At 35.9% G+C, this 26,432-nt stretch overlaps 3 protein-coding genes across 5 annotated transcripts; 1 reads left to right on the plus strand and 2 right to left on the minus strand.

Annotated features, from left to right (window-relative positions):
- Positions 1-465: 465 nt before the first annotated feature.
- LOC105837368 (putative phospholipase B-like lamina ancestor) lies at positions 466-8,239 on the minus strand. Of its 2 annotated transcripts, XM_036293444.1 has the most exons (8): positions 8,064-8,239; positions 5,116-5,382; positions 4,681-4,830; positions 2,907-3,153; positions 2,383-2,636; positions 1,867-2,107; positions 720-1,433; positions 466-596 (listed from the first exon to the last, which is right to left on the minus strand). In XM_036293444.1, the coding sequence occupies exons 2-7, from the start codon at positions 5,229-5,231 to the stop codon at positions 765-767; spliced, it is 1,677 nt and encodes a 558-aa protein (XP_036149337.1). In that variant the 5' UTR covers positions 5,232-5,382; positions 8,064-8,239; the 3' UTR covers positions 466-596; positions 720-764. The 2 variants fall into 2 exon arrangements, with proteins under 2 accessions (XP_036149337.1, XP_036149336.1); XM_036293443.1 differs by having other exon boundaries at positions 466-1,433.
- Positions 8,240-10,868: 2,629 nt separating this feature from the next.
- Positions 10,869-15,925, plus strand: LOC105837371 (tyramine beta-hydroxylase). The gene is made up of 10 exons (XM_012682096.3): positions 10,869-11,270; positions 12,456-12,609; positions 12,684-12,830; positions 13,149-13,396; positions 13,480-13,633; positions 14,005-14,268; positions 14,604-14,834; positions 14,994-15,122; positions 15,260-15,434; positions 15,682-15,925. Exons 1-10 carry the CDS (start codon positions 11,134-11,136, stop codon positions 15,825-15,827), a joined length of 1,785 nt encoding a protein of 594 aa, XP_012537550.1. The 5' UTR covers positions 10,869-11,133; the 3' UTR covers positions 15,828-15,925.
- Positions 15,926-16,122: 197 nt separating this feature from the next.
- On the minus strand, positions 16,123-26,381 carry LOC105837370 (active breakpoint cluster region-related protein). 2 transcript variants are annotated; one of them, XM_036293442.1, is made up of 13 exons: positions 25,777-26,381; positions 24,048-24,534; positions 23,114-23,348; positions 22,588-22,867; positions 22,299-22,478; positions 22,011-22,226; positions 21,682-21,801; positions 21,328-21,572; positions 20,568-20,862; positions 20,037-20,319; positions 19,612-19,882; positions 19,178-19,349; positions 16,123-19,088 (listed from the first exon to the last, which is right to left on the minus strand). In XM_036293442.1, the coding sequence occupies exons 1-13, from the start codon at positions 25,888-25,890 to the stop codon at positions 18,666-18,668; spliced, it is 3,321 nt and encodes a 1,106-aa protein (XP_036149335.1). In that variant the 5' UTR covers positions 25,891-26,381; the 3' UTR covers positions 16,123-18,665. The 2 variants fall into 2 exon arrangements, with proteins under 2 accessions (XP_036149335.1, XP_012537548.1); XM_012682094.3 differs by having other exon boundaries at positions 20,598-20,862; positions 25,777-26,356.
- Between the last annotated feature and the right edge of the window lie 51 nt (positions 26,382-26,432).

Raw genomic sequence — 26,432 nt, forward strand, 5'->3', positions numbered from 1 at the left:
AAATATAATACCTAACAAGAAATAAAATAAACACCTCATGTATTGCACAGCAGCAACCGCATTGTTGTTTCATAATTATAAAACACAGACATAAATAATAAGTACATATACAAACATAAGTGAAAGGAAAATCTTGAAAATAGAATTATTTCAAAAGTAAAAGTTGCAAAATTGTAATCGCAATAATGTACATGCGTTGCATCTACACATTACAATTTTTAAACAATTTATATTTTTACACATTTAAAATGTTATTTGTTATTTGAACTATACATAAATACAAAGAATCTTATCATATTTAAATAATGTAAAATATATTTCTTTTAATCTTATAAAAATAATTATATAGATAATTACTATTATTAGTTATTAGTTATCTTTATTTTTTTCTTAATTATCACTGCTATATAGTTAAAATAACAAAGAAAGGAAATAAGTGAAGGATTGGAAATAAATGTCTTACAATAAAATTTATTTTGCTTTATTTTGTTTTAAGATTTCACACAGTAGGTAACTAACATATGAGCCAGCTGTCTCTCAAATTTAATTAAAATGTAAAAGGATTCAGCCAGATTCAGCGAAGACTTTTCGATCATCTAAAAAAATTTAGCGTTTTATAAATATTAAAATTTTTGATAGTTTATTATTTTACAGCTAAATTGTTTTACTTGTAGTTTATAGATTTATTTTTTATTTCTAATAAAAATTCAAAGAGCTACCTTTTTATTTCTAACATTGTTTGTGCATATTTAGATGATTATGACTCAGAGCCAAACCCACAGAGGAGTAACGCTGTCGAAATTGAAGATATCGGGCTGGCCGATGTGCGAGACATTGGGGAAAGTTGTCGACCATTGAAACGGCTGTGTGGAGTCTAGCACGATCGGCCCGGAAATGGCTTCGAAACTTTCCACACCGTCAGCATTGGCCAGAACAGTCTTCGTGTCGATTATGCCAAATGGTAGATCAATTTTCTCGCGGTTTCCTCTTTTGGTTAAAATTCGTGATTGATCTTCATCTTCATTGATAAACTTCTCGTGACTGTAGTCTTGCATCAGCTTCCTAAAGTTTTTTGCCGTAGTGATGTTGCTCTGTAGTCTCGTGACCAGTTCGTTTTTTGTCTCATCATCGTCCTCTTCCTTCTTCTCTTCCTCCTCTTCCACCTCATTTTCGCCAATTGCCACGTTGATCTCGGAAAGTTGAGTCTCACTGATGGCCCAAAGCACATCACTATTGATAATCTTTTTGCTGATATCCGTCGGCCGAATAAGTCCTGGCAATTGTTCGACAAGACAGACAATGCCGTCACGAGGTTCCAAAGTGACCCATAGCCGCGCCACATCGGCACCATTTTGCAATGACATGCTGCGAGACCAGGACTGTTCGTTCATCGCCAGACGATTCGCCGCCATAACCCTCGCGGATGACATCACCTGTGAAAAATAAAATTAATAGATTGTGACTTAATGTGTTCCAAGAAACCACTCAAAAAAGAATCTTGCAATCTCAACAAAAATTATATGTGTGTAAAATGTAGCTAAAATAGATAAATAATTAGCAAATACTGTGATACGTATTGCACCTTATCAATCTGATAGAAGCTAAATTTTCAAACTCTATACGTGACAGCCAAAATTGTAGCTGATACAAATATTAGCGATACATTTTGGTTGCGATATCAAGAAATCTGTAAATCAGCAAAATATTTTTGGGGGTAACTGATAAGTGATAACAAATAGAAATCAATTCAAAATTTATCATTTCGTCATTAAGTTACTGTTTATATAAACATCTTCCGATATATATACAAATATAACTGCAATAAATGAAAAGTATAGAAATCAAAGAGTGAAAAGTTCCGTTTACCTGGTCCTTTTCGCTCATAAAATTCCACAGGCTGCGATTAGAGACCGTCAATGGCGTTCCGGCGACAATGAGCTCGCGATTCTCTCCTTGGATCAAATAGAACTCGTCGTGAGACGACAGAGCACCAGGATAAGATGACATTACGATGGATCCGCCTGGCACCGACGCGGAGTTTTTTGAAACTGGCAGAACATGGTAACCAAAGGTGTACCTCTTCAACAACCGCAACATCTTGGCATATCTGTAAAAGAGAACATGTGAGACGATAGCTCCATATGCATAAATAAAAAGTGCTTTTATTTATTAACAAATAATAGCATACCTATACTATCTCTCGACCTTCCTCGCAGCAAAAAAACGTTAAAGTTACGAATTAAAAATATTTTTCTCATATTTTGAAATAAAATTAATCAAGGCTTTCAATTTTCTTTTGAATTTCCTTGAATTTCTTTGATTTTTTTCAAAATATAAATAATGTTTCTCACTGAAAATGCGTACTAGATTGTAATAACTTACGGTGCAACAGTGGTATGTCCAATAGCTATCAACGGTCCTTTTTGTCCTTCACGGAATGAACTTTTTACAAAAATCATGCCTTTGATGTATTCGTTATAGGAACCGTTCAGCGTTCGCTCGAGATCCGGTAGGTCTGCAGCCATTGCCAGCCAGAGGAAATGCTCCTTGCTCATTTCTACTGTCTGCCGGCTGCGACGAACCGCGAATTTCCAGCCGGCCTCCAAACCATCCAGCTGAACGTAGAACAGCCGCACCTGTGATCGAAAATAATATAATGGATTAGCCGTATTCTCAAAATCTCAAGATAAACTTAAAATATTCTATTTTAATTACTTCTGCAATATCTGTCTAGGACACTCTAGGATATTGACTGACTCTTTCATTTAAAAGCAATAAAAGTAAATATATACTTGAAGATATTAGCACAAAAAAAAAAAAATCTACATATCAAATATTTTATTGAATTTAAACGCGATATTCCAAATGATTCTTAATCTTAATTCCCATTTGCTGTTTTTTTTTACCATATGCCAGAATGGATCCATAGCTGCCAAGCGCTCGGCACGTTCGCGAACGATGGCGGTGTTCTCATGAAGGAATCGCATCAGCTTCTGACATTCGTCTGCCCATTTCTCACAAACAGCATTGACGGTATTGTGCCAATGATGATAGATTATTTGCCAGGTCAAGCTACCCTCTAACAAACCGGCCGCATAAGCTTGAACAGTGTCTGGATACTTTGATGATGTTTCTATTTCGATAATGGACCATCTGGAATATATTCGTCATGCTTATTTTAATTGATCCCCTACGTTGTGCGTAAAATCTGCGGAATCGTCTTTGATTTGATTGTAAGTGAGACCGGGAGAGACGGGGAAAGACCGGTAGAGACCGGGAGAGACGGGGAGAGACGGGGAGAAACGGAGAGAGACGGGGAGAGATTGGGAGAGACGGGTAAAGACGGGGAGAGACGGGGAGAGACCGGGAGAGACGGGGAGAGACCGGGAGAGACGGAAAGAGACCGGGAGAGACGGGGAGAGATCGGGAGAGACGGGTAAAGACGGGGAGAGACGGGGAGAGACGGGGAGAGACGGGGAGAGACCTGGAGAGACGGGGAGAGACCGGGAGAGACGGGGAGAGACGGGGAGAGACGGGGAAAGACCGGGAGAGACAGCATCTCACGTCTAGCCCTCAAAATTCAAGTTTTTCGGGTAAAATAATTGTTAAAAAAATGTTTTAATTATTTATATCACCGGAACTCTTTAGAAAATTAATGTACGCGTCCGTATCTATATGGAAACTGCGTTAAAAGAAATAGAACTGTCGATATTCGACCAGCATCTCACGTCTAGCCCTCAAAATTCAAGTTTTTCGGGCAAAATAATTGTTTAAAAAATGTTTTAATTGTTTATATCACCGGAACTTTTTAGAAAATTATTGTACGCGTCCGGAACTATATGAGAACTGCGTTAAAATAAATAGTGTTAAGCAAATACGGAAAAAAATTACTTATGTATTCAAATTAACGCGATCCTTGTTTCATATATAAGGAACAATATATAATCTTCTTAGAAATTTAAAAACCTTGGATTTCAAGATATAGTCTTATTTCAATACTATAAGTATTATTTCAAAAATATAATATAATTGTTTTGATAATTTTATTCTAAGAAAATTATAATCTTTGATTTAAACATGTAGTATTTTTTATCCAATATTTTTTCTTTTCCATTCAAGAAAATTATTCTTAAATAACAAGAATATTATTTTCTTGATTAAACTATATAAAATTTTGAAATAAATTTTTATTCAAGTAAATCTTTTTGATTTAACGCGATATATTCTCATTTCAAGATTTCCGTTTTGAAACTGGAGATATTGTTAAAACAAGAATATTCTTTTTTTCTGTGAATGTACGGTTTCTATGGATTTTGATTCACGTCAAAAGATATTTATACGGCTATTTAGAGGATCATAAATATAGAGCTACATCTGGGAAAAGAACTGCTATATGTCTGTCATCGCAATCCATATATCAACCATTTTAATTACATCATGTTAGACTTTTTTAAGAATGTGCGATAGGTATACATATTTTGTAATATTAAATAACGAAAGAAATGTAAAATATATCAAAATTATTGTGACTCGCTCCAAACAAATGTTTTAAAAAATAGTTAACTAAATAAGATCGGGGAAATAACTTTCGCATAGTTTCGTATTTCTTTTGCCACTGGAAAGCAAATATCTCTTAGAAACGTGACTGTATATTTCTTCCGCTCGACGACATTGACCTACCCAATTTCAAATATGTCGGTCTTGTAATAGGCACGGGCAGCATTCAATCGCACATTAGCGAGGTCGTTGCCTTGACCCCAAAAGTCGATGCGATATCCTCCCTTGTGATTCCACGATACAGTGGCCGAATACGTTCCATCGTTCTCAACACTGCAAAAGCATTGCCGATTAGAAAATATTAAGGAAAACGTTTATTTTTTATTCAAGATTAATTTTTGAAAACTAATATCTTTATTCGCGATTGATGTGTATTTCTTAAATGTCACAAATTCTAAATTTTTTTAAGTGAAACTATAATGTACACGCATCATACATCGTTCGATCTATTTATTATTTGCAGAAAGGTTGAAAAATTTACTTTCGCTGAATTGGATTTTCTAAGATATCAAAACAATTAAAATTAGATTATGAAAATTAGTGCTGCGATAGACTCACTTCATAAGTCCATATTCGCCGAGGATAATGGCGCCGATGCCGAGGAGGGCAAAGGCGCCGATGATGTAAGTGGAGATGCGCGTCTGCAGCCACGAGGCTCCGACCACCTTCAGCATGGCTCATCGGTAAGCTACACACCTCAATAACCAAAAAGAAGAAAAAAAAATGACAAAGAGCGTTCTCAACCCATCGATTACCGACGCCTGATCCACTGCGGGCTTTCTATGGCGCTTCCTCAAAGACCGCCCGTAGTTCTCTTTCCCGTCTCTGCAACAATAAAAGAAGTTTCTAAAAATATCGCTTTATTTGACCATTTCTTTTACACAATTTCTAACTTATATTCTCTACCTATTTCTATCATAATTTTTATTATGTGACGAACGCAACTGTGTCAACAATCTTTATCAATTTCGACAGTATGAATTTCCAGGAAGGAAATATATTTATTTAAGTATCTTCTTTTCAGTAGTGCATTTTTTTATATATAGAAATTAATTTTATAAATATATAGAAAATTAATATCATAATCGAACGATTTTGCCTTTCTTATAAACTGATAAGAACGAGAAAAAATATGATAAAGCGGAATTTATTATATTCAATTCTCTTAGCAATAATAATAAAAGTTGATTATAAAAAATTGACATTTTATATGATTTTACGTATCGCGTCCGGTGCATTTGGCACTGAACGAGCGAACTCGATAATAAGTGCAGGTAATTCTTGAAAACGGAATTGCTATCAGATTAGTCACTTGCAAATCGAAGATGAAGGTTGGCTGACGCTCATATTATCGTTAAAGATTAGCTAGACTCTCCGAAGAATATCGTCATGCACTTACTAATTATTTTATCAAAATACCGTTACGTGACGCATTGCATAATCGTTTATCACCAACCGAGGTTGCGCCCCTCGCGAAATACGATATCGCATGCCCATTTTTTGTTTCTCGCTGAAATCGCGTGCGATTGCTTTCGACGGAAACTCAAACGACGCTCGTGCGGAATTGAGTAAGCTGTTTTCCTCTTTCTGGGCGAGAGGTCACGTACGAGATTTAACTTGTTCCTGTTTAATTAGGAAAACGCGCAGAAAAGTACAGTTGTGATTTAAAAAAAATGTTAGCAGAAATGAGAGACAGCGTAACGATTAAAAAATTGTCCGCTCGCACGTATGTATTCTATCGCGCAGGCGAGATCTGCGCTCAAAAACGTCACAGTTCGCGACTTGCGAAATATTCCGCAAATAGTAGTTTGCGCGTCATCGGGTTTTGTTATAACACTTATCGCTTCGTGGTTGGTGACTTAGCACAAGGTAAATATTCATAAGATATGATAAAGTTTCCTAACGTCATTTAGCGCATTCTTTTTTTACAACAATGTCGTACGACAAGTAATTTTCATATAAATTTTTTTATGAGGAAAAAAAAACAAAAAATAAGCATATTAAAAGAACGTTTTATGTACATATTAAATCAGCAAGCAAAGTGTTAACTTAATTGTCTCATCACAAAGTGATAAACAAGCGGAATGTTTCAGCGTAAATTGATTTACTGCAACGAGGAAAATTTTACGGAACTTACCGGTTTTACATTTTAATAGATAAGCGTTTCGCATTTCAAAAATGTTATCAACAGGAAGGAGTGCCGTGCACTTATCGCAGTAGCGTATCGAATATTTTTTTCCTTCCGATAGTGTGGAAAAAATTATCCTTTTATACACAAATTTTTACATATATTATAATAAATAAAATTCTGTGTGCAAGCAAATAAGAATTTGCTACAGAAACTCTTATTACTTATTTGTTTAATTTATTAAAAAATTCATTATTTAAATATTAATTATCATACTAAAAATAATATTCATTTCAATCTAGTAAATTTTTTTTTCAGTGCAGATGATTATTCTGGTTTTATTCTCCTAATAATTATCAATAGAACAATAATATGTTAAAAAGTAAGAAATCGATCTTTAAGATCAATAATTATACAAGTTATATCTTTATCATATTTCATACAATTTGTGTGTGTGTGTGTGTGTGTGTGTGTGTGTGTGTGTATGTGTGTGTTTTAATATTCTTCTGTAATTTTTTATAAACCTTTCATTATTTAAGACAAAATAAAATGATTTTAAAGAATATTCTATTGGTTTGTTCGTTATTACATTAAAATTTCTTGAATCTTTGTTGTATTCGTATCTAGATCTTTAGTATACTCTTCTGGTGAGTAATTTACTACTCGACAACGAAAAATTCTTGGCAGTGACCGTGAGGCATCGAAACCTCCGGCTTCGCGACGGACGAAACGACCTCGTGCACATTACTTGCATAAAAAAATATACGACGTGAATGATATTATGCATCGATGCGCAAATGATTGCAAAGTTGCTTTTGATATCGAAGAAATATCATTGCACACGAGAATCCCGGAAAAGCACCAAAAGACTAAACATTATAAGATATTTTATCAGACAAATTATATTCTGACAAAGAAAACTAATAAAAAGATTTATAAAATTTAGTCGTTTTTCCATTACGTTTTACGTTGTTAATAATTTCTATATATTAATGTTTTCCGAGTTTTAATTAAAATTGTAATTATAATTAGCAAATTTATTGAAAAATCAATTAACAAATATATTCCGAGAGAGACGAGCGACGTGTTCTTCACCAAAAAATTTCTTAGCTATCGGAATTCGAGGAAGTAGAGAAAGTTCGTCGCTCGCCGTAGAACAGTCGTCCCTTATAATCGTTTTTTCAATTTATTACAAATCAATTTCTCCTATATAACTCCAAAAAGATATATTTCGCAATTTTTTCACGAGGGGATTGTCTTCGCGCGTTTTCCGGCAATTTCGTCTTCATAGGATTTTGCCACGTGATGGAGGCCGCACGTGGCTTTCGCGTGATTCAGTCACTCGATCGCTCGCTCGCTCGCTTTGCTCGCCACTCACCCTGGATGAAATTTGGCAGTCTGAGTTGCAGCGCGTCGTACACAGGTAACGGATGGGTCATCGGGCACGGATTACATTCCTCGCACGTGTGTGTGGTTTACGTGTGCTCCGGACTGGTTGCTCCGACACTCCAATCCAAGCGCCGACGTTCGTCTCTCCCGACTGTCGGCGGAACCGCCGCCAGCTGGTCGTCATTTCCACTTCCCTTCCTCTCCGTCCTGTCGTCATCATCAATTCGTTGTGCCCCACTACGGCCGCGTCATCGAACTGCGTCTAGGGAAGAGTAAAACAGGCACTTTTGACTTCGGAGTAAAGAAAACGAGCAAGAAACCAGTTTCTAGAAAAACTCGTTCTTTTTTACGGAATACTAAGAAAAAGATTTAAAATTAATTTTTCTTGGTTTTCATCGTTAAAATATTTAATACATTATTTTGATATTTAATATTTTTTCTATTTATAATTTCAATTCGAGGCGGAACCGTCTTTGCGTTGTTGTGTTACATTTAACGTTTTGTTACATAAAAGTTAATAAATAAATAGTAAAACAATTATTGTTGTATCTTTTTATGTTAATTCATAAATGTTGAGTTATTAAGTAAACACAAAAGAGATATTTTTATTTAAACGACATAAGCTTTAAATTCAATTTTTGTATTCAATAATAATGTCAGCATATGATCGCCGCCACTTATTGCACTTAGCCATTGCACTCCGTCATTTTAATCATTTACAGCTATCTTTATATGAAAATCTTTCGAATAAATGAAAAAATTAAATTCTATGACAATTATATGGCATCAAATGTCGAAAGAAAACATATTCAAGTGAAAAATTGTCAAGATTAAGATCAAATTTTATTAAGTTTTTTTACTCAAAGTTTCTAGTTTTCTTTTTATCTCTAGCCGCGTCTTGAAATTGAAGCTGTGACTAATAATAAAATTGAGGTATAGGGAGTGCAAGAAAGATGACTGAATGCACCCGTAGGAATCACATGAGGAATCTCGAGGCCAAAGCTGACTTCAGTCCAAGTACGATTGAGAAATCTACCTGAAAAATGACGAAAGAATATGTAGCGGTTCAACTGAGCGAATAATTTCTGAAATTTCGTAATAAATTCGGCATCGATACGGTAAAATGCAATTAACGTTCAAATTATTAGGGAAATTAAAAGATATAAGAATTTTATACGTTTATTACTGATTTTAGAAGTCGGATCAAATTTCCCTTAAATTGAGCTTGTTATATCTGTTATCGAAAACGTAAACTATTTTCTGCAAGTGACAGTTTTATGAGCTATGATTGACTTTAATTGAAAGCCTTAATTGTTGAGCGGGAACAGCTGTTTCGCCGAAGGCGTCTCATAGGCGCGTCACGATGAAACGATTATTAACGATAATATGAAAAATACACCAACCGCAGACTCGACCGAACAGCTAAAACATATTTTAATATAAGCAAATTTTAACCCTCAGTAATCACGCCTCAACTCAATATATTATACATATTAACCACACTAGTGCAATTTGGGATTTTGCATTTATGAAGTTGAATAACTCGATGATGAAAAAAGGATTTTAGACTCATAGCCCATGTTTTCTGGGGTAAAATTTCCTTAAAAATGCAATAAATATATTTTTGAAAATAAAAAATAATTATTTTAAAAAAGCTAAAATAAAATAGGAGTTTTCGAAAGTTCGAAAGAAAGAAATTTCGGGCGGTGCAAATTCGCACTAGTGTGATTACTATCTAGGGTTAATATTAGGAGGGCGTTTAGTTTTTTAATTTTTCGCAATAAAATTTTACACGTAAGAAATCTATAATGACAATCGTTTTAGTATGCGAGTTTCATTGATTGCTTGTGTTATTGCGTAAGCGGCTGCAATGCTGATTAGAGTAAAAAAAAAACGCAGTTAAAAATACTTCACATATCTCACAGTCAGACATTCTTAAAATTCATCTCCCTCACATTGAATTGTTTCCGTAAATAGCGCGCAATAAAGAGTCTCGGCCGCAATAAGTCCCGTGGAATTTCTTGATTACAGTCCAGTCGGCGAGGCACGCTCCACAGATGGAATGCAATATAAGTTCCTCAGAATATACTCATATATGAAGATGTTCTCCTTCTCTTCACATATCCTAATAGAGTTCCTTCTAATCACAGATTCTTCGATTGTTATGAAATCAATTTTCCTTTATCTGCTTATATTCCAAAGAAAGAGTCATTATCTGCAGAATTAATGAAAATTAATATATATTTATACATAACATATACATCTTTAAGTGATTACAAATTTACTCTAATGATTTATAATTAATTAGAACATGTATTGATTAATTACATATAACACAATATTATATTTAAATTAATTAAAATATAATAAGATGTTTATAATTTGTTTTGAATTATAAACGATTAAAAATTGAGCAAACTTTCTTTTGTGAATCTTTCCAAAAGATCTGCCAGAATTTCCAAGACGCTCAATATATAAGAAACATTCTAAATTGGCAATTTGTAATATAGTTAATTCCCTTATCTGTTATCAATCAAATTATTGGAAAATATTGCCATCTTTCTAATCAACTTGAGATTATGTTAAAATAAATTAATTTTTATATTTATATTTAAACATTTAATTAATATTCAATCTGGTAGTATTTTTGTAATAAACATAAAAGTAAATAGTTAATTAAAATTCAAATATAATTACTCTTACTTCACGGATAGCTTGAACAACGATCGTATAATCTGAATCCTCGATAAAAGGCGAGGGATGTCCGACCTGCAAGCCAGTTCTCTCGAGTTTGCGCACCCCGCGTCGTTCCGCAGGCGCGGAATCCTGCGTGATACAAAAGTTCGTAGTAAGGATCCTCAGTGCGGATTCACCTTTCGCAGACTCCGCGATACAATCCTATAAACTTCGTAAACAACGCTCACGAAATCGCGGGATAAAAAATTTAACGTGAGACTCGTGTCGAATTAACGAAAATCCAAATAGAAGGCGAGGCACGGTGAATTCACTCGCTACATCGCTTCGTAGGAATATTTAAAGAAAAATTTATCACGTTAATAATGATGCTGTTTCTGCTAGTTGCTCTTGCGAGCATCCACTCGGGTTGGACCCGGCGCGATTCTTCGAGGGATGAAAATGTGATTGGAGACGCGGTGCATACAGTTCCGCTCGGCTCGGAGGCAACTTTTCACTGGAGGTGCAATCTCGAACAAGATCGTTTTGCCCCCGTTTATAGGAAAAAATATAATTTTAATTATTTTAGAACTTGTGCGTAAATTGTCAACGCGCGTGTGATAATCTGTTTGATTTATATTTTTTAATTTTTAATTGCTTAAAGATTCATTATATTATTGTTACATATTATTGTCGTGGTATTTTCTTGTTGACTTTATTTTAATTAATTTCGGCCTATGTAGATACAAAGTTATAAATATAATTATCAACTTAGTTCTCAGTGAAAAAGGTTTTCTGAATTTTTTATATATTTTACAATTATTTTTTCTGAATTTCTATATAATTTTGTAATTTTTTAAAATTTTTCTCACATGCAAATTTTGTACAAATTAGACCACTTTAAAAATGCTGAGAAAAAATTTTTTTTCAGGAATTCTTCATACTAATGAATTCCTAATATCCTAAAAAAGGTTAAAAAATATTTTTTTAAATTATATAGAAATTATAAGATGTAATTTAAAAGTAAATTAAGAGAAATTTTAAAAAATCAGAATATTTCAGAATTCCTAAAAATTGTCCCGATTCGTGCAAAAATCCTGATAAAAGTTTTCGTCAGAGACAACAATATCATCAATCGTCATGCCTGAAAAAAAAACTGTAATGACTTAAATACTGTCACGTATTTGAGACGTATGACAGTACAACTACTGGAATTCTTAAAAGTATAATAACTTATTAATATAACGGATAAATTCTTAAAATTTGCTTACGTTATTATTATTAGCAAAATTGTTTTCAAATTAACAAAAACTTCAGCTATTAGCTGGATTTTAATACGAATTTCTAGGCTTTAGCGCGATAACGGCGCTCCGAATATCTCTTTTTCTTTCTTTCTTAATATTCACACAAAAAATGATCTTGCAACTTCAACAAAAATTATATATGTGTAAAAATTAGCTGATGTAGATAAATGCAAATACTGATGTACATGTATTTCACTTATTGTTAGGTAATCAATTTAATTGACAGAAGCAGAATTTCCAAATTCTATACGTGACAACCAAAATTCTAGCACATACAAAAATTAGCAATGCATTTTGGTTGTGCTGACATCAAGAAATCTGTCTATATCAGCAAAAAAATTGTTTTAATGCTGTTATAATTGGAAACTTGATAGACATTTTTCAGCTTGTCATTGTTTTTCCAGAGTGGATTTAATGAACAAGCTGATAATCGTGGAGATTCATTACGTCGGCAATGAGAGTAGTTGGTTCGCGATTGGATTTTCCGACTACGGGGACCTGAAACCGGCTGATTACTGCGTCCTGTGGTCCGATTGGCACCAACAAATACATCTTCAAGTAAGAATATTCGATATTGTAAAATATTAGATCGTATATGAAAAATTGGTTTTATCCTTACTAATAATCGGTAGGACTCGTGGACTGATATCGACGGGAAATTACACCTAGACACACAGCAGGACTGTGAGAACTTCGCATGGAAAAGACGCGGTAATATCACGAAATTCACATTTTCTCGCAAATTCGACACTTGCGACGACCATGATTATGTCATTGAGGTCAGTATAACTTAGGTATCTAGATTGAAAAAATGCAAAAACTTCTAAAAGAATCGTGCCGTAATAATAATTATTTTTAAAAGACTTAAGAAAATTTCAAATTTTAAATTTAGCATTTTATAAGTAAGAATGAAACAAAATTTGAACATTAATATTTGAATCTTTAACCCACAGAAATGCTTTTATTCGTGTTGTGGTAAAAACTTTTCTCAAAATTTTTATACAAAGCAAAACACTTTTTAAAAATACTGAAAAAAAGGTTTTCATCGAAGCAGAGATAAAACTGTAAAGAAATTGGAATAAAATGTTCGTTTTTAGAGAGGTACCACACATCTGGTGTGGCTCCGCGGTCGCGGTCCGCTCTCCTCCTTGGCTGGTCTCGAGATATCGGACGCAAAAGCGTCGGGTATGTCCCGTACGGAATTGCACAGAGTGTCCCATAAAAAACCCAAGTTTCCCACGAACGCCTGGCAGCTCGAGTTACTCGCCCATCGGGTTCAAGTGCCGAAGCAGGAGACTACTTATTGGTGTCGCGTTCATAAATTGCCATCGGCATTAAGACAGAAGTACGTATTAGACATACAACTCAGAAAATTTAATAAATATAAATATATATAAAAAGATAGAAAAATATTATATTTACTGGCAGGCATCATATCTTACAATTTGGTCCCGCTATTCAAGCGGGTAATGAACATCTCGTACATCACATGGAAGTCTTTCATTGTGCCGGACCGATGGATCTAGAGGTGCCAATGTACGATGGACCCTGTGACGGAGCAGACAGACCCGAAAAAACGCAGGTGATTGTCTTTTCGTGAAATGGTATCTATAGCAAATATATGCATTACGTATTTGATATTATTAATAATTTTTCATTAACGTCATAATTACGATATTATTAATAATTATTTTTTACTTTTACCTTTCTCATAAAAATTAAGAATTTAAACATACTTTAAATATCTGCTATCAAAATAAAAAATTTTTCATACAAAAATCTTCTAAATTAGAAAGTTATTTCACTCATTTTCTAATTTAAATTATTAATAATTTATTTCTCAATTATATATACAATATTGTTTACAATAAAAAGACTTTGAGTGTTCTTTCATGAGAATAAAAATTGTCTCCGATCATAATTTTCAAATCCAACTCATTTATTTTGGAGCAGATCTGCAAAAAGGTATTGGCAGCATGGGCGATGGGTGCCGATGCGTTTGTATATCCGGAAGAAGCTGGTCTGTCTATTGGAGGAACCGATTTCAATCCATATGTCATGTTGGAGGTGCATTATAATAATCCTGAGCTGCATCAAGGTGCTATCGACTCCTCCGGAATCCGATTTGTTTTGACAAATACTCTTAGAAAATACGATGCCGGTGTCATCGAGCTTGGTCTCGAGTATACCGATAAGATGGCCATACCACCGCATCAGGTAAAGACAATTGTTATTGAAAAATTTCTCTACTACGTAAACACTACTATTAACGTGATAAGATATTTAGATTTAAACGTGACAAAATATGACAATTTTATAATTTTTATATAAATATTCTTTATTTACGTAAAAAATATTTAAGTAAATCCACTTTTTATTTTGTACATAAATCTCAATTCAATTTAAAATTCACTTATTTTATTTATCTCGATAATATGTAATGCGTCTACAATTCTACAAATCTTTTCTTTAAAAAAAAAAGAGGTAGACTTGTGGATGTCTTTAAATTTCAAATCTTTAAATTTAATAGAATCAGGATTTTACTTTTTCAGGAAGCCTTTACGCTATCCGGTCACTGCATAGCCGAGTGCACCGGAGTCGGATTACCCCAAAGTGGCATTCGCATTTTCGGCTCTCAACTGCACACGCATCTGACGGGCACTAAAGTCGTCACCCGTCACATAAGGAATGGTGAAGAATTATCGTTATTGAATTATGACAATCATTACTCCACTCATTTCCAGGAGATTAGATTGCTACCAAAACCGGTGATCGTCCTACCTGTAAGAAAATTAGCTAAAGCAAACGAATATATAGGAATAAAGTAGAATAAATAAATGATAGGGAGTTAAATAATTTATTTTCTTATCAAACATTAAAGAAAGATAATAATAAAAAAAATAGCTAAGTATCCTTATCACAAAAGTGAAAAAAATCTACAGGGGGATTCTCTGATAACTACATGCACGTACAACACTATGAAAAGAGATAACGTGACTCTCGGTGGCTTTGCTATATCCGATGAGATGTGCGTTAATTATATTCATTACTATCCCAACGCGCAATTAGAGGTAAACTAAAAATTCATTAGTAAAATAAGGAAATAATAAAGTGAACAAATTCATGCATTTTTATTATTAAAAAAAAAATATTTGTGTAGTTAATAGCATACAAAATTTACATAAAAAATTATGTTACTTACAATTAGGTATGCAAAAGTGCCATAAGCGACGATGCTTTGCGGACGTATTTCCGTTACATGCGAGAATGGGAAAGTCAAGGAACCAGTTCAGAAAAGGGTATCTCGGCGAATTATAAAAGCATCGAGTGGACCAAAGTCCGCGTGGAAGCTCTTCACGATCTCTACGAAGCTGCGCCTTTAGGTTCGCAATCAATAGTTAAAAATCACTTTGAATGTTGTTGATTTTTATTTATAACTCCTTGATCTTATTATTCTAGCAGTTTTTGTTTTTAATTTCAACTTAATATATATAGCGATGTAAGAGAAGGAATTGTTTCCAATTATTATCAATGAATTATTTTTAATTCATCCATATCTTTACAATTCCTGCACGATAAAACTTTCTTCTTTCTTTCTCTTCTGATTAACACTTAATTGTGGCTTATCAGGGATGCAGTGTAATGGTTCCGACGGTTCTCGGTTACCTGGTTTATGGGATAATATAGCGGCAACACCCGTCAGATTACCTTTGTCTCCGCCAGCCAGAGATTGCCTGGGATCTTCGATCCAACGAGAGGTCTTGGATCAGATGTGAATAATTAATTAATTTTAAAATTTGAATTACTTGACTATTTCGTTATACGAATACTTCAAGGGAACAAACAAATAATTAAAATTCTAATTCAGAGCATATCAATTTTAACGTTACTTCTTTTCTTTAAAATGCTGAGGTTGCTCATGATACAATACTCGAGTATTAGATGTTCGTGAAAGGATTCTGTGAAGCTAAAATGATCACATTAGAAGGCAAGATTTAAAAAATTTAAAGAACCGAGCGATGTAAAAGTTTATAAATCTTCAGTATATTTATCCACTTTAAGTTTCTTCACTTTTTGGCAGTACAGTACGCATTTCGCTGCGAACAAGCTAGCTTGATCTTGTAACAAATAGTGACGCGATAATTGTCTCATATATAATATATACTATATATGTAGAGTAATAATATTATAATATTAATAATAACACAAATAATAATCAAGGAAACTCGTTTTTACACTTATGGTATCAATGTACAAAAAAAGGCGGACGTTCCTTAGAAAACGACGATATCAAAATTAATCTTAGTATATGCGGGTATTTCTTCTTACGGTATGATACATACATGGGGAAAGGGAATAATACACGCATACAAAACAAACAAGCACAAACACGCACGCGATTGCCTTCATTCGCACGAGATACAATAGTTGCCTATTTTGTTCGAGCATAAACAGTTTAATACTTCCTGTCGTCATTTTTATCGAACACTCATCAGTAATTTACTTTTTTTGTTTTCTTGTTGTAATTTGCAAATTTTGCAAATGGCGTGGTATACCTAATACGCAAGACATTCTGTACAGAGTTCTATTTACTTGTATCATAACAACTCGCATGTTTGTGTTTTGTCTCTCATTTTATCAACTACATACAATATACTCTTCTACCGTAGAGCGTTCCAAAAATCATAATGCGTTAATCAAGTTGACATTTTGTTAAAAAGAAAGCTTTAGGATATATTCAAATCTTTTTCGCATTTTTTCCTCGAGAAATTTGATTTAAAAAATAAATAATTATAAAGATCGAAATAAATATTTACTGAAAATTTAATGATTTAAACATAGATTTTTCTCTTGAGCAAAAACAAATTTATTCCACACTTTTAACCTTTTTTCGTAAAAACTTCTATTTTTCTTATATAAATTGTGATTTTCAAGACACTCTACACACGTGGGAACGTACCTTTCTCTCTTTGGCATCTCATTAAGCTGCATTTAGATGGTAATAAAAAAGAATATTCATATCAATCAAAATTACTGTCGAAAAATACCATTTTGACGGAATAAGGAGGGCTTGTTTCGTGCAGTCATATATCTTTTTGGGTTAAAACTCTGAGCTATTTCGGCGCAAAGTTTCAATCTGTCAAATTCGAGTAAAGAACTCGAGTAAATGGAATGGACGATTATTACGTTATACATGTATAATAAATTTTTGCACATTGTGAGGAACGTCGTTCCCTGAATTCCACAAAATCTTCAAGGAAGAACAAATCACTCTTTATCTCTCTCATACATTCTCGTTCTTTTCTCTTTTTTTTGCTTTTTCTCATTCTCCTGAATATTGTGATATTTTTGTGAAATGTACGCTAGTGTTTGAGTACACGAAAGTACAGTATCCATACCTAGGGCAATAGGTTGCTTCTTGCAACAAATATACAAAAGGATTCATATAAAAAGATTTAGATTCTCTGCTAGGAACACACGTCACGTGAAAAAGTATTTATTTTCTAGAGCTAAATTGTATATCCAGTACACAAATTTCAGGCTTTAAAAACTTCGGTCTTAGACTTTATACAAAATTTATTATTTTAGATTTTCTCTTAAATGATTCTCACTCTTTAACGAATCTCTCTTCTTCCTCTTTATAAACTTTCGGGATATTTTTAATGTACAAAGATAATATAAATAACATTCTTACCAATTCGCTTTGACTTATCTAATCCGCTCTTTGGCCAATTTCTTACCTGAAATTTCTGCACCATTTCACGCTCTTTACCTCGAAAAATCTCATCTCAGGAAAGGTCATTATCAATTTGATTACGCATGAGCGATATTATCACGCTCAGACAATATGAAGTAGAAAATATATTATAAACCTCAAAAGTAAAGATATATGTATATATATATATATATTATTACGCTTTATATACGTTCTATAAGAGCAGCTCGGCTATATTACTTTGCACGCGTATGGAGTATAGGAGTTTCATTCTCGTGTGGAGGGTTTCGTCAAAGCCACTCTATTCGCTTTTAACATATTTCCAGACTCTATCTCAGGATCGCAAAAAAAGATACGTCACGCAAAATTAATGTCTACAAAAGAGACAAACAATATGTATGGATTTATGGATTATCGTGTCAGCGCACGATATAAAAGACATCTGACAGATGTTTGAAGGACAGAAATTGGCGATTGTTTTTCTGACTTAATTTAATTAACTATATTGGAATAAAAAAAAATTAAAAATAAATATTTAGTCATTTTATTCAAATTCGACAAAAAAAAACTTCATATTGCACCTAACACAAATAAAAAATTGTTAATAAAAAGCTTCTGACTTATCCTTATTTGATGACGCAATTATTCGTTACGTAAATGATGCAACACATTATGGCATATAGCAAAAACAGATATTACGTTCCTGAAATGAACTAATTATAAGATTAAAAACAATAATATCAATGAGTTACCAGGCTGTTCTTCAGACACCGTTACATCGTCTTTTCAACGTTTGCTTCGTCAGGAAAATAATAGTCGCATTTTTGTTGCCGATTGCCTGTTGATCTCAAATCGTACAGCAACATTAATTGCGTTCAGGATCAAGGGACTTTGTCGACTAGAGAGATTGATTGTTCTGTTGTTGCATGTGTAACTGCAAGAAGCAGTAAAGAATGCCGGCTTGCGCCATCACGTCGACGGTGCCAGCAGCGAGGGGATCGCGGCTCTTGGCGTCGCTGCGCGAATTACTGGTTCCAGGTCGTAGCAACGTAGGTCCAAACACTGTGGCCAGGTTGTGCAACGACATCTTGTTCTGCGCCTCGTGCTTGTTCACACGGGCCAAATGCGCCAACAAGAAATCGATTACCGGTTTATTGACAGCAGGCAAGCTGTCATAAACACGACGCAGCGCGGCACCTCGCGATAAGTCGCCCGTTTGGAAGGCTTCCAAAAATGCCGGATAAAGAGCATCGGTAAACAGCGCCTCCGGCATTTCGCGCAGATACAACTTTAATACGCCCGTCACTGAGTGCACGTCTACCTGCACATCCATGTTCGTATACAGCAATAAAAGAACATTCTCTCGTCTGATTATTACGGATATGGAAAATGCTAGAAATGCAAACGTACCTCCTTAAGTAGCTGCTCCGCTTCGTACGAATTGCTCTCGAACGACTTGCGCAGCCTCGCCACATCGGACGCGGAGCCAGAAACACGATACAGACCTACCTCGCCGACGCCACGTTTCTCCACCTCTCGCACACATGCTGTTATTATGAAAGGCACGTCGCGTTTCTCTCGTCTGTAAAATTGCGGAAGAATATAATAATTACTGTTTTAAAATTAAGAATGTCTTATTAAAATATACTCAAATCGAGAAATTTAGAGAAACTATATATTAATAGAAACTTTCTGTTTATTTCAATTGTAAATTCTTTGTCTGATTTGAATATAATAAATTTAATTTCTCCTAATTAAAAATTCAACGCAGAGAAGAGAAAAGCAAATCGATTTTTTCTAATTTCCTAATTTTTTCTTTCGATTTAAATGAAATTCGCACATACTTGCAAACTTGTTGAATCTTAGCGCCGAATAAGCCCTGTGGTTTGGCCGACGGCACTCGCCTCAGAGTAACTTCGCTGGGAACAAAACGTAACGCAACGTCCAATGTCGCGGGTCCTAGATTTAGCGACCTCTCGACCTGATCAGACTGAAGCCAAGATCTGCTTAACCGCTGAATGCACTTGCCTCGCAATACCGAGCGTGTGCCACATTCCTCGTACAACAAGATCCTCACGTTCTGACTTCCCTCCAACTCTACCACAAAAGTCTCACCTGTATAAAGAAATTTAGTTAAAAGGTATATAATTTCAATTTATTATTGTAAAATAACGAATTTTTATTTTAAACATAATTGTTTATGTATGATAAAATTACAGATTAATACGATAATAGAAACTGTAAAACAAGAGTGAAAGAGATTTCTTACCCCAAATCGGAGATTGACCTCTGGCGACGCGACTTCGCGCTCTCTTGAAGTAGTGTCCATAACTGTCGATTTCTACAATGATATAGAGATCACCCACTCTGTCTAAGCCTGGCGGAGTTAAACCAAGCAATGTCAGATGAAGATCACCCAGTAGCAAGCTCTCATCGCGGCCTGATCTCAGCAGGTAGCTGCCCATGTCAGTCTGCAAATACGTTCGACAGGCGGTAACCCACGCCTGCAATTCGTACATCGATAATGGTAGCTGCCCTGGAGGCTGTCCGCCCTATAAATATATATTAACCAACATGAGTTTTTCAAATAAATATGATGCAAGGTCTACAATGTCAACAAGAAGTAATGGAGTAAGAGTAAGAAGTAAGAAATATGAAATGAGATTTGCCCATTTCGTTTACTCCCGGTTTTTAATTGGTCAATTGTTACTCTTACTCCTTACTCCATTACTCCTGCTGACATTGTAGACCTTACATAACATAAAAGATCGTAGTATGTATATACATAACATATACCAACTATTTTTATCTTAATTAGAGATTCAATGACCTGTTGTAATGCCTCCACTGCCTCTACCCATTGGGACCGCTCAAATTCGCTGGACAAGAAAAAAGTGTAAGAATTTTGTACTCGGTTTTGCTGACTTTTGTGCGCGACGCGCAGGACTAAGTTTGGCGAGGCTAATACCAGCTGGGCCTCAAGCTCGGCGAGCTTCTTACGATTCTTTTCCGAACCTCTGCCACCCAGTCTAATCCGTTTCTCGTCATTTCGTTCTTCCCATAGAATTTGATCACGTACTGTACAAGCTTGCGACCTGTTCCGGTAATTTTCAAGTTATTTGTGATTTTAATCAAACGTTTAATCAGAAAACATTCATTCAGTTTTTCTTAGTAATAATAAAAATTAATTATCAGTGTATTACTACTTATTTTGATGAGTAATGAGTATTTATTTTAAGAACTTGTTGATTTCATAACGTAATACTTTAAAATTGATGACTAATCTGATAACATATTTTTTTTACAATACTAGACACTACAGACGCGCGCTTCGCGCACGCTATTTAAGTTTTTGTTTTTTACAGCTGGAAATGACGCAAAGTGAAGCAAGTCACAACGCACTTGACAACGAGATAGCCAATTAGCATCTCAGAAAAGCGATAACAATATCAATAACATCTCCTTTTTACAAAGTGGAGTGGATGGACCATTGATAAAACACAACTATTCTTTATTAATGACAGATGTCGCGGCAAATTATAAGCGTTTTACTAATTTACCTTAAAGCTACCACATTAGCAGGACTGGCCTCGCGCGGCTCTATACCGTCTTCCGTAACAGCGGCTTCCGCCACCGGCACGTACCACTTCAGTTCAAACGTGAACTTATCCCTGCCAGACGCTTTGTACTTCGCACAGGCGATCACGTCGTTAAAGAGAAAGAGGTGCCTCAGCTTCCTGTGGCCGTCCGAGAGTTCTACTACAAATGAATTTTTTACCAATCTTCGTTGGGCTCTGTCGTGACTCTGAATAAAAAAAAACATCAAATATAAAATATGATATTAAAAAACACAATTATATAATGTAATATAAAATAAAATAACATTAATGCAAAGCAATTAATGCGAATCGTACCGGAAACATAGATTTCGTCTGAATGATATTGAATTCATCTAGGAAATTCCTGGTCATAGCAAGAGCTTCTGATAAAGGCGCATGATCTGCATGGTTGACTGGTGTATGTTTAAGAAGATCCTGAAAATGATTGAACAAGAAAATTATCGCTACGAAACTCAAGATAAGATAAAGAGATTGTAATAAAGTGAAGCGTATTTTCATATCTGGAAGGTTCGTAATAACTACTATCATGATTTTATCAGTCAGTAAAAAAACTATACTATAGACTATTATAGACACTGCTACATTATATGTACGTGCAGATATGTATGTGGCGAATTACTTACGTATAAAACTAAAGCATTTTTTTGCACTCGAGCAACTGGCTTGTGTAACAAATCCTCCAGAGACAAACCTGGGCCTTTCGGAAAGCCCCTGAGTCTTATATCTCTAGTAATCTCTCCAAATTGAGTGGAATGGGCGGAGCATCGTCGCACAGTATCGGTTGCGCGAGCGTAATTGTGCAAAAACGCACCATATAATCCTATATTACTGGCCATAATCTGAAACAAAACGTGTGATGTCACGACTTTTCAATTCTTACTTGTCTTATTTAAGACACAAATTACACGTACCTTAAATTGTTCTCCTATAGCAGTCTTACCGTCCCACTTTTCCGTCTTCTTTCGAAGATCATCGAGAAACGTCTGATGCAGAGCATGCAGTTCCGGGATCTTGTAAAACATCGTGCCAAATTCTTCTTCCGAAATGACCGGTTGAGATGTCGTTAAAGTTGCCCTAATAGCTTTCATATACTGCAAGAGGACAAGAAAACATCGTAAATAAATAAACCTTTACAAGAATTAAAAATGTCAGAGTTAAATTTAAAATGTCAGAGTTAATTAAAAAGTTTAAATAACATACTTGTAACATCACAGTTAAGCATTCCACATATACAGCCTCGCTTTCCACTACCGAGTTTACGATACATTTGACCATTGACGTCCTATCGTCCTCACGCTCCTTGCTCTTTTCCTGCCTACGCGGCGTCGTCGGGGTCGGCGATTCCAAGCTACCTTCGCTCAAACTCAGCGGTTCGGCGTCACTGCTGCCGGTTTCGTTGTCGGTGCTAAGTGCGCGCAACAAAATCGGGGGCGCCGGACTGGCACCCTCCTCGTCTTCGCTGTCCATCGCCGCTCTGTGTCTGAAAATAACACGCACGATCATATACATACATTATATACCTTAACTCAAGAGTATTCGTGTGAATTCAACCAATAAATGTACATTAACTTTAAAAAAAAAAAAAAAACAATGTAATCAAGGCGCTGATATTTTGCCTAGTTCTAATGGCTTTCAATATAGTTCTAATTAAAGCGAAGCAAAAAAAGAAAGAGACAAAGAAAAAGGAGGAGGGAGAGAGAGAGAGAAAGAGAGACAAACGACTTACTGTATAAAATAATCGATGTTGACATAATTACTCTGATTGCCCGGCGAATCTGGCAGTGAGGGTGGTCTTCGAGTCGCCGCTTTATTACCATTGTTACTGTTAACAGTGGGAACGCGTGCGTCAATGTAAACATACTCTCCAGTTTGGTCCAAGGCTACTGAATCGTAATAAGGCTCCTCTTCCGATGCCTCTGCATCGCCATCTTCATCATCTTCATTGATAGCCTTTTCTAAGTCTATTCAGCAAACAAATACTTTTTTTTAGACTTTATATACAGGATATATCACACCACCCATATCACCTTCTTTCCTCGGCAATAAATGGTTGTCGAAAATCGAGGAAAAAATTACATTATAAAATCTGATATTTCAACTTTTTAGAAAATACTGGAAGTAGAATAAATCTAGGTCAAGTATAAATTTTTTAATGAGAATTGATTGAATAAAGTATCATAGATGTCTTTCAAAAATAAACAACTTTTGCTTAAATTTTTTTAGAAATTTTTTCTTATTACTTATGATTTTTGAGAAAAATGTCAGATTATAAGTAAAATAAAATGTTGAGTAGGAACACGATAAAAATTTATAAACAAAATTATCGGTCGCATTTCGAGCATATATTCGCATATAAAGCGCTTTTGTTGATCAGTGTGCGTCATCAAGCGCCTTTATGGATAATATGGGTGGTCTGTATGACCTTTTGGTCTTCTATATCCTATGTCATAAAATAATTTATAATGTATATAAAATTGATAGCTATTTATAAAGTTTAAAAAGCAAAGCGAATTATTAACTTTCCATCGCTTACATAAAACGCACAAGATCAAAATTAAATCCATTCTTACTAACAATTTCTTTTTTTGAACAATTGTATATAAGTTACGCATAGTTAAATTTCCGAAAACTCAATAAAACAAAAAGGACTGAGGAAATACCTTTCTCGTCTTCCTCCTTAAGAGATTCCTCATGTTTGTCCTTCTTCGAACTCCCGGTGACCTCGATCACCGTAACATAATTACTTGGCACATCTGGATCACTGTTTCTTCTAAGTTCAGGCACTTTCTCGGGACTCCTCGGTATTTCGCTCTTGGGTCGCTTGCCAGCTGTTCCGAGAGTCGAGCTTAATTCGGACACGCACTTGTCCTGAAATTTGCTGATGTCCTCCCGTTCCGTTAGAGCGGGAGGAGCGGACGGTCCGATCTTCTGTGAACTCGGCGAGCTCGGAGAAATGTCCGCCAAGCCGCTTTCCGATACCTGAAAGTCCTGTGGAGATTGCGTTTCCTGCACCGCCGTTTCCTGTTTATTCTCAGTCACGCTAGTATTGTTAGCCAGCTGCTTGTGTCGCTCAACGTCGGCCAGTAATCTCTCTAAATACTCCACATAAAACTCCTCTTTTTCGAGTTCTTCTCTCAAAGCTGTCACCTGCAAAGAAAGAAATATACATCATGCATTTTGATACATTGTTCGAAAAGTTTTTACATTTATTTTACAAAAAATTTAATAGAAAATAAATCATATTTTTAACTTAATTATTATATACTTTAAAAAAAATATATTCTTTTATAGAAAAATAAATTTTATTACATTGTATTTCAAAAATACTTTATCTGAAATTTAAAAAGATTGTTATGTAATTATATGTAATTTCCTACTTCTCTCTAAAAATAAATAAATTTATATTATCTTTTTAATAAAATTTAAATAAAAATCAATTAAAAGTGTGCAATGTCATGAATTTTTAAGATAACCTAATGTAACTATCAATTTTTTTTTTGGTGCTCCGATAACACAACAGATAACTCTGTGCAGTGATTCACAGACGGCAGTTACAAGGCAGGAAGTCAATGTTTACTATTCTCACTTCTTTCTTATTCTTGCTTGTACGTTTATTCGGGCGCCTCACTGAAAATGTTAAAAGGAATGATAATTCATCGGTACTCGCAATGTCACAAGTGCCATGTCACTGACACAGGTTTCAAACAATTAAATCGATGAGTCATCAAGTCATGCGAACACGGTGTTAATTGAATTATACATGACTAAGTTTTTTATTAGGCGGAGAAATTACATTGTCCTCGCGCTACTCGCTTCCTCCTCCGCATCATTAACAACCTTTGTGTCCTCACTTTCCTCTCCTAGAACTCTTCTACCGTCTTCTACTCGAATCCGCGTATACAATCGCGCATAAACTCTGGTGACTGACTAATAAATACCTGGTAAACATTGCGACACTTCACTGCCGCAGTCACACAAGATCTAGTCGTTACGCAAGACTGCGTCGCGAGGCTCGATCGTACGATCTACGATCTCGCTCGTTTGTTACTTCTCGAAATTTATACTTAATTTTTTTCGGAAATTGAATTAGGGACTTGTGGAGGAAAAAAAAAGTCGGCCACTCCGGCCTGATACACCGAGATGCGTGAGTCATTGAGAGGGCCCCTCCGCAGGATGTCAATTGAAAAAAACCAAATAAAAACTTCCTCTTTCGCGCACACGTACACACACAAATCGTTCACACGTGACTAATAAACCCGCCCGGGCGTTGCGGCACTATCACCGGTCTGGTCTCACCCTCGGATACCCTCACTTTCCGGTTATTCAAGTCGGGGGAATAATGAGAATTCCCAATCGCTGACGCGAAACACGGATCCCGTTGGGACTCACCTTCTGCTTGTGCTTGACCAAGTTCGCCCGGACATCCTCCTCCCAGGCGGCCGGCAAGGCGCTGTCCGGGAACCGCTGCACCCACACACGCTGGAAGTCCCCGAACACGCTCATGCCTCCGGAACCACGCGAGCGCGGGGCGCACGCGGGAACGGGGGACGGTCACGATGCGCGGCAATCACGCTCTCCTCCGTCGGCGACGACTTCCTCGTCGTCGGGACGATCTCGACACCGGCCGCTCCTCACCGCGCCGTCGTGCGCATCGCACGGGGGCGCGGCACCGCCGACGACGACGACGACGACGACGTTGTCGCCGTCACGTCTTTTCTCTCCGCCGCTCAATAGACTCTCTCCTTCGCAGTTACCGCACTACTTCCTGGCGCACCTCCCGGCGCGACCGTTTTCCCTCGTCGGGTCTGTCGGGCGGGCAACGGCGTAACCTGCAGCAAGCCAGCGTCGTCGTCACACGGCCGCTGTCATCTTGTCGACATCTCCTCTCCTATCCTGCGTAGCCCACCACGTTCCGATCCCCGTCGCCCCCGCTGCGCGGACCAACCTTCCTCTCTACCCCGCCTCCTCCGCCTCCGCCTCTTCCTCCGCCTTCCAGCGTGCCGACGCCGCCGCCATGCCCTGTTCGACGTAATTCCTCGCTGGTT

Source organism: Monomorium pharaonis, chromosome 11, assembly GCF_013373865.1.
Source record: "Monomorium pharaonis isolate MP-MQ-018 chromosome 11, ASM1337386v2, whole genome shotgun sequence".
Lineage (NCBI taxonomy): Eukaryota > Metazoa > Arthropoda > Insecta > Hymenoptera > Formicidae > Monomorium > Monomorium pharaonis.

What these genes read in the sequence shown, in the direction of transcription:
- LOC105837368 (XM_036293444.1), bottom strand. Translation starts at nt 5,231, where the DNA reads ATGCTGAAGGTGGTCGGAGCCTCGTGGCTGCAGACGCGCATCTCCACT. An exon ending in TGGATCCATTCTGGCATATG is followed by an intron (nt 2,637 to 2,906) that starts GTAAAAAAAAAC and finishes TTTCGATCACAG; the next exon opens with GTGCGGCTGTTCTACGTTCA. An exon ending in TTATGAGCGAAAAGGACCAG is followed by an intron (nt 1,434 to 1,866) that starts GTAAACGGAACT and finishes TATTTTTCACAG; the next exon opens with GTGATGTCATCCGCGAGGGT.
- LOC105837370 (XM_036293442.1), bottom strand. Translation starts at nt 25,890, where the DNA reads ATGAGCGTGTTCGGGGACTTCCAGCGTGTGTGGGTGCAGCGGTTCCCG. An exon ending in TAAGGAGGAAGACGAGAAAG is followed by an intron (nt 23,349 to 24,047) that starts GTATTTCCTCAG and finishes TTTGCTGAATAG; the next exon opens with ACTTAGAAAAGGCTATCAAT. An exon ending in CTCTAATTAAGATAAAAATA is followed by an intron (nt 20,320 to 20,567) that starts GTTGGTATATGT and finishes ATATATTTATAG; the next exon opens with GGCGGACAGCCTCCAGGGCA.
- LOC105837371 (XM_012682096.3), top strand. Translation starts at nt 11,134, where the DNA reads ATGATGCTGTTTCTGCTAGTTGCTCTTGCGAGCATCCACTCGGGTTGG. An exon ending in GAGGCAACTTTTCACTGGAG is followed by an intron (nt 11,271 to 12,455) that starts GTGCAATCTCGA and finishes TTGTTTTTCCAG; the next exon opens with AGTGGATTTAATGAACAAGC. An exon ending in AACCGGTGATCGTCCTACCT is followed by an intron (nt 14,835 to 14,993) that starts GTAAGAAAATTA and finishes AAAAATCTACAG; the next exon opens with GGGGATTCTCTGATAACTAC.